The sequence below is a fragment of the Camelus dromedarius genome, chromosome 25 (assembly GCF_036321535.1).
Source record: "Camelus dromedarius isolate mCamDro1 chromosome 25, mCamDro1.pat, whole genome shotgun sequence".
NCBI lineage: Eukaryota > Metazoa > Chordata > Mammalia > Artiodactyla > Camelidae > Camelus > Camelus dromedarius.
Genome location: NC_087460.1, coordinates 19,752,234 through 19,759,922, shown reverse-complemented (window position 1 = coordinate 19,759,922; position 7,689 = coordinate 19,752,234). Strand labels below are relative to the sequence as shown.

Sequence of the window (7,689 nt, the reverse complement as noted above, 5' to 3'; positions counted from 1 at the left end):
CTCCCAGCTCGCGAGCGCAGCTGCGGCGGCGCGGGCCCCTCACGGCGACACTCCCCCCTGCGCGCCCCTCCCCCACGCGGCACCGGGATCCCGACCGGCTGGGCGCGAGCCCGCGGCCGCTGCCCCGGCGCCGAGCGAGGAGCGAGGCTGCGGCGACCAGCGGCGGCTGCGCGGCCATGGGCGCACCCGGGTCGCCCTAGGACGGGCGCGCAGAGACCGGAGCCGGAGCGGCAGCCTCGGCAGCGGGCCCTCCCGGGCGGCGGCGGCGGCGGCGGCGGCGGCGGCGGCGGCGGCGGCGGCGGCGGCTGCTGGAGCAGCGCGGCCGGGATGAGCGGGAGCGGCGCGGCGCCCGGCCCGGGCTCGGGCTCCTCCCCGGCCGCCTGCCGCTTCGCGCACTACTTCGTGCTGTGCGGGATCGACGCGGACAGCGGGCTGGAGCCCGACGAGCTGGCGGGTAAGGCCGGGCTGCGGTGGCGCGGGGCTCCCCTCAGGGACGCGGGGGGCGCTGCGGGGACGCGCGGGAGGCGGGGTGCGGGCTCCAGACAAAGTCAGCTCCTGGCGGCGCCCGCTCTCCGGCCGGCGGGGCTCTCGGGCGGAGATTTAATGACATTGTTATTTATTCTGCGTGCAGGGTGCGCTGCTGAGCCCGCGGGCGGCCGCCGGAGGCTGCCGCCTGGCGGGCGCGGGGTTATTAATAACGGGCGCGGGGGCAGGGGCGGGGGCGGCCCCGAGGGCACGGCCCCCGCCCGGCGCGCCGGCCCCCTCGCCCGCAGCTGCCGGCGGAGGCGGCCCGTGAGTCACCGGGCGCGTTAACTCCCGGCCTCGCTGCGCTCCCGCCGCTCCCGCCCCCCCCACCCTCCGCCCGGGCCGCTAAGTTTCAGCCCCGGCACGTGACGCGGCGCCCCCGGCCCCCTCGGGGAGGGGGCGTCGGAGACCGCGGGGTCCGCGCCCACCCAGGCGGCGGTGGCCGGCTGGGCGGGCGCCGGGCGGGAGGCTGGTTGGACTTCATCCTTGACTGTCGCCGGGCTGCGCCGCCGCCCGCCTCGGGTTCTGCGATGACGGTCGAGTCACCTTTTGGAATCCTGTCGATTTGGCAGTGTCACGGGAGCAGGCGAGGATCTTTGAACGCTCGGGACCGGGCACGACGCTTTGTTGGCGCTGCCTGCGCTGCCCCCGAGTTTAAGTAGTTGGATATTTCCCCTCGGTTGGGTGCGCCGTGTGTTGCTGCCTGGGTTTTCCCGGAGGGGCTTCGGTCCGTGCTCTTGACTCATTTGATGGCGCAGTGCGGGGCTGAGCTGGGGAACCGACGCTGCAAAGAGGGGGCCGCTCAAGGATGGTGGTGGAGGGGGCGGGGGCGGGCGCGCAGTGTCGGGAGGAGGCCCCGAGAAACCCCTGATTTTATTTTTCACGCATTTTCTTTCTCCTTGCCTTCTTGGGATCTGAACCTGGATTTTTTTTTTTATGGGTGAGACAAGTGACATCTACCGCTTGAACTTTATCTGTGTCACTTGTAAACACTTAGGTCATAGCCTTTCGGAACAGCTTCTTTTGGACATAGCATTCTTTCTTGATTGCACCAATGTGTATTTTTTTTTCCTTTCCTTTTTGGAGGTGGGGCACTGGGAAGAATGTGTTAAATAATAGTCAATAAACAACAACCGTTCAGCTTTAAGATACAGTACCCATCAGCCCACCTCTTAGCTAAGTGAGTATCTTAAGTCAGCCGCACAGCAAAACATTTTCAACAAAACCTGTGAATCTGTTTTTTTTGGAAGAGAGGGATGAGTACTGGGTTTTTCTGTATGTGTAATTATATAATCATACTGTTTTTTTCAGTTAAGATTTCATGTACATAATAAGAATGGCTATGTGAAGGGTCAATGAAGTTAAAAAATGTTTGCAGAGAGATTTGGGAACATTCCTTTTTTGGGATTGGTGAAGGGATTATTTTATTTTTCTAGAATTCCTTTTTCCTTAAACATTTCCCTAACCATTTGTGGCACTGGGTCACTTGGAGACCTTCTGTCAGTGGCGACCGATGACAGGGAAAAGCCTGTATTTTTTTTTTTTTCTTTTTCGTCTCATCTATCTGCCTAGTAAAGCTGGAACAACACCTGTAGGTGTGGCCTGGGACTCTTTGGGCATAGTGTAAATGGCTTTAACAAAATTAAACAGTAGAACATTTTTAATGCATTTTTTAGACGCAAACTGGCTTATTTTGCAATGCAGTGTGTGTGTGGGTGATTGTTTGGGACTTCTGCTCATACTTGGTGTTTTGAGGTAACAGTATCGCCTGATAATACTTAATTAAATCATTCATTCATTCATTCAGTAGATAGTTTTGGAAGCCTTTGGATGTAGATTGTGTCCTAGGCACTGGAAACAGCTGTAAACAAAGCAGTCAAAAATCCCTGCCATCATAGAGCTTCCATTCTAGTGTAAACAAGTCATAAAAATATATAGCTTGCCAGAGGTTGAAAAGTGCTGTGAGGAAAAATAAAGCAGGGAAATGCGGGTAGAACAGTGCTGGCAGAATGGTGGGATTGGTGGGGTTATGATTTTAATAAGATGGCTAGGAAAGACCTCACTGATAAGGTAATATTTGAACAGAACCCTAAAGCAGGTGAGGAAGCAAGCCATGTGGATGGTCTCAGGGGACAGCATTGCAGGCGGAGGAAACAGGACATACAAAGCCCTGGGGTGGGAGAGTACCTTGTTTTGCAGGTAACAGCAAGTGAGGGGGAGATTGGCAGATACAATCATTGAGAAAGGGTAGGGGAGATTCTCTGGGGCCTCATAGACAATTGTGAGACTTCTACTGAAAACTGCTGAAAGGTTTTGAGTAACGTAATGATGAGATCTGATATATCCTCTAAAAAGATGGCTGTGGTTGCCAGGTTGACTAGGCTATATTGGGGCGAGAATAGAGAGACCAGATAGGAGGCTCTTTTTCACTATTTGAGGTGAGAGTTGGTGGCTTGAACCAAGGCAGTAGCAGTGGTTAGAAGCTTGATCTATTTTGAAGGGAGAGACAGCAGGACTTGGTGATGGGTTGGATATGGTATTCACATTCAAAGAAAGTGATGGAAGATGACTTCAAGCTTTTCTGTGTAAACAATGATAAGCATCTCAGTTTACTGAAATTGGCAGACTGATGGAGAAGTTGGCTGGAGAAGATGAGTTCAGCTTTGGACGTGTTAAGTTTGAGGTGCCCATTAGACATTCAGATGGAGATAATCAAGTAGGCAAGACATCTCTCAGGGGTGTAAATTGATTTTTAGATACAAATTGGAAGCCATGAAATTGGGTGACATCACCCAGGGAGTGAGTGTAGATAGAAAAGAGAAAAAGGCTCAAGGATTGAGTCCTTGAGGGATTCCAACATTCAGAGGTGGGGAGGATGAGGAGAAAACCCAGGAGATTAACAAGTGTGCTCATTGAGAAGAGAGGAAAACAAGAGAATGTTGTATCATATTTCCAACTAATAGTCTTCTTAACTTTGTCCACAGAGCTACATTTGGGGATCCGGAAACAAGGCTAATGAGTTAGGCAAATTAATCAGAAGGTTGTTTCTGTTTTGACGCATTAATTTCAAAATTAATGATAGTTAAGTTTCTGTTTTACTTCTTTAGAACTGATCTATTTTTATCACAGTTTCTTACCAAGTTGTCACCTTGCCGGTAGGTCTTAATTGTCTTCTGTTAAAGCAATTGGTAGAATTGATGTTTATTGACCTTTTTCTTAACATATGCATATTCCTAGAATTCACACTCTGCAGGTGGTGGGACATTGGTATCAAAATGAGAACACAGACTGTCTGATGAAGTAAGAGACAGACTGAGACCTTATGGGAAATGAGACTTTGTGATAAAGTTACCAGGGCTTTAGAGTGTTTTTTAGATGCTTCTCCAGTAAGGCCCTGCTTTACCAGCAATGGTAGACTTCTTTCATTTCAAATAGGTCTTTGAAGTATATATAAATTTAAAAATATTTTCAAATGGAGGACCTAGAAATTTGATGGAGATGTCTCCACATGCTGATACACCGGTGTTGTCTATTGGCCTTCCTCTACCACATCTTAGCCGTTGTGCTGCTAAGTATGTTCTCCTACTCACTGTGTGTTTTCAAGATGCACTTTATCCATAAACAGAAGTATCCCCATAAACAGAAGTAGCCCTTAAATGTTAAAGCAGAAATATATAAATTTCCTTTAATGTTAAAGATATGAAACGGTTTCAAACTGATTATTTCGTAAAGGAGAAAGGAGATATAAACAGAAGTAAGCCATTGGAATTAGTTGATGTGAATGGATGCCGGTGACATTTTGAAATTTTCCTTTTTGCCTCTCATTTCCTTTAAGCCCTAGTTGTAGGAATTAATATGGATTGATTTACAGCAACAAATCTTTCAGGCAATGGAAAAATAAAGGATGTAATTAGAGCTTTATTTAAGTGACATAAATATGCAAGCTCCCCAAAGGGGAGAGTGATCTTTACCTCCTTCTTTCCTTATAGTCCTTGGTGTTTAATAAGTGGATGAATACAGAGTTTACTGCACAGACCTTTGTTTGGAGATCTTCCTTGGTGCCTCCAGCTATTTATTTTTAGCTTGGATTGGTTTCCAAAAGAGCTTAGAGGCAGTGGAGACCATGGTCTAAAGTCACATGTAAAGCTTGGTTGAGACTGAGGGTGCCATGCCAAGATAGTGCTGGAAGGGGCCGTAGACTTCATTAACAGTGAAGATACCAAAGTCGAGAGATTTAAGGGCCGTCTCAGAGGTCACATTGGACCAACGCAGACACTGGACGAGCCTGGCTGCTCGAGTACTCGATGCTCCATAGTTATTTTACTTAAGCTCAGAAAAAAGATGCACTTGTTTGAGTTCAGCAAGCATTTCGGGCTTGCCCTTAATCTAGACTGAATGTCACAGTCAAGACTGTGCTAAAGCAGGTGTTTCAGAAACCATGGCCAGGTGTCCAGGCGTGGCTGGGGTAGGGGCTGCCCTGACCTGGCCACCTTTGGTAGTGCCTCAGTCGTTAGCTTTGTTGGCATCCCTGGGCTGCAGTAGATGATGTTTGGGAGTTTGGAAGCTCTGGCCTGCTGACTCGGGGGCTGGGGAAGGAATAATACAAGGATCAGCCTCCATTCTGAGGGGCCAGAGAAGTTTCAAGGTCTAGTTGCTGTGGTATAGTGATAATTTGATTTTAAAACTCCGCTGGGGAAAAACTCTTTATAGGGAAATTGGCCTAACAGGGAGGGCAGCTGGGCTCCCGTGGTGACCCCAGGGCTTAGGCATCTGCTTGGTGGGTAAATGCAGAATATGCCAGCATTAGGGAGCTCAGAAGCCCAGAGAAGGTGGGGAGGATAGACAGTGAGGGGAGGAGGGAAGGATGGAAGTGTCTTTGGAGGAGGAGAAAATAGGAGAAAGGGAAAGAAAGGGGATGGGAAGAGGGAGAGGAGGCCGGAGGATCAGAGTGCACGTAAGTGATGCCCACTGCTGAGGTGTGAGGCCGATGGTGCTCAGATGCCTGCGTTTATCCCTTGGTTTGTATTTCCACTGCTGGTCACAGATACTATGGGAGTAATACAAATAAATGTCTGGAATACAGTGCATTGTTAGTCATATTCTCCATGAAACTCCATATGGAAGGAAACACTTTCCTCTTATATAATTTATCAGCAGGTAGAGGCAGTTCCTACAGGAGGTACTTAAATCAACTATACTTCAGGTTTTTTTAAAAAGGTGCTTTAAGGAGACATGTGCCCCATGTCCAGATCCTTAACCTTTTTTTTTAAGCATTTGTGCTGCTGAAGCGAGAACAAGATCCGTGGGCATTTTTGATTGATAACGACCTAAGTTTTGTTTGTGATAAAGCCATAAGTAGCCATTACACTTTGGATTAATTATTCAATGTTGAATGCTTAGCAGTGTGTCAGGTTGAGGAGTATGTAGCTGACAGTCACTGTTCTGAAGGAATCCACAATGAAGCAGCAGTAATGAAATAGCCAGCATTTATTCAGTACTTTATGTGTGCCGAGCACTGTGCTAAATGGTGCATAATTATTACCTCATTTAATCCTGACAACAACTGTAGGAGGTGGCTCTATTTTCTCTATTTTATAGATGAGGAAACTGAGGCTAGATAGAGGGTTTAAGAACGCTACCTAAGTTCCTATAAGAAGTGAGAAACCTGGGTCAAAAGTCTATGTGACATGACCCATCCATGCCAATAACCACTACATTTGCTGTCTCCTTAGCAGCATACACTGCGTTGTGCAGATGATAAATCCGCAGTGGAGGGACCCTACACGGATAACCTTGTGATCAAATGGGATTATCTTTTAACCCCTCTATACAGGAAAGCTATTAAGAGGGAGATGACTGGTCTTTATGACCTCACGTGGGTTGTCTCTTCTTAAATGGCAACAGTGATGCAGCGGCTTGCTTGCTTTCATTCATTCATCAAAAAATTAGAAGAGTATGTATTTCATGTTACTTTTGCTGTTATTAATGAATATTTATAATGATATTAGTATGTAAATATAAGGCATTTACTACATAAATAAAAGTGCCACGTTCAAAAAAATTTTTAAAGCTTTTTGTTGCTAGGGTTTTATCATCTACCTTTCTTAGCATAAATTACTTGTTCTTAGTTAAGTTCACAGTGTTTAAAAAGAATGTTGGTTGCTTGTGGAACCATGGCTGGCGGGGCAGTCAGTGCAGTTGTTAGAGCTTCCTGGCCCCTAGGCTCAGACGGAAGGGGTGAGGGTGCTGGCTGAGGTCTCTCCTTAAGGGTATTTATGAATTCCATTCATGAGGGCTCCACCCTCATGACCTAAGCACTTCCCAGAGGCCTCCCATCCAGATACCATCACATTGGGGATTAAATTTCAACATGGGGATTTTAGCGGGGGCACAAATAGTCTCTTCACCCTGGTTGGCAGAGTTATTCACGATCTGCTCTGTGCCTGCCTTTCCTACCTTTCCTGTTACGTTGGTTTTCTTGTGTTTTTTATGTGTGTGTGTGTGTGTGCGTGTAGGTTCTTAAACACAGTGAACTTCTTGTCTCATGGCCTGTTCATCTACTGTTCTCTGCCTTGAATCCTTTTCCCTTAGGCCAGCATCGTCTATTATAACTGTAATATGAAACACATTTGTAGTTTTAAATTTTCTACTAGCCACGTTTAAAAAGGTAAACAAGTGATATTAATTTTAATGATGTGTTTTACTTATATATCTAGGATATTGTTTCAACATATAATCAACATAAAAATTGTTAATGAGATAATTTCACATTTTTTTTCTTCAAAGAAAAAATATCTTCAAGATCCAGTGTGTATTTTCTGCTTACAGCACATTTCAGTCTGGACTAGCCACATTTCAGGGTTTTGGTGGCCACATGTGACAAGTGGCTACCCTGTTGGCACTGGAGCTCTGCATCTTTGCAAGATTGGCTTTTCCTTGTTCAGATCTTTGTACAAGTGTTACCTCCTCAGAGCGTCTTGCTAGACCACCTTGTATAAAGTAGTGTCCTTCCTCGGGCTGCCTGCCGCCCCCTGCGGTCGCCCTGCTTTATTTTCCTCACAGCACTTACTGGTACCTGACAGTGTGTTGTAAATGCATTTGCTGGCTTTTCCTTTTTAATGTCAGTCTTCCCCATTAGATTGTTGGCTCCTAGAGAGCAGGACC

At 47.5% G+C, this 7,689-nt stretch overlaps 1 protein-coding gene across 2 annotated transcripts in view; it reads left to right on the top strand.

The window, feature by feature from the left end:
- The first annotated feature begins 313 nt into the window (after positions 1-313).
- Positions 314-7,689, top strand: part of DENND5B (DENN domain containing 5B) — a 156,805-nt gene continuing 149,429 nt past the window's right edge. For both annotated transcript variants that reach the window (XM_031443842.2, XM_031443841.2), the window contains exon 1: positions 314-454. In XM_031443842.2, coding sequence (XP_031299702.2) covers positions 328-454 — 127 coding nt within the window. In that variant the 5' untranslated portion in view covers positions 314-327. The remainder of the gene's footprint in view (positions 455-7,689) is intronic.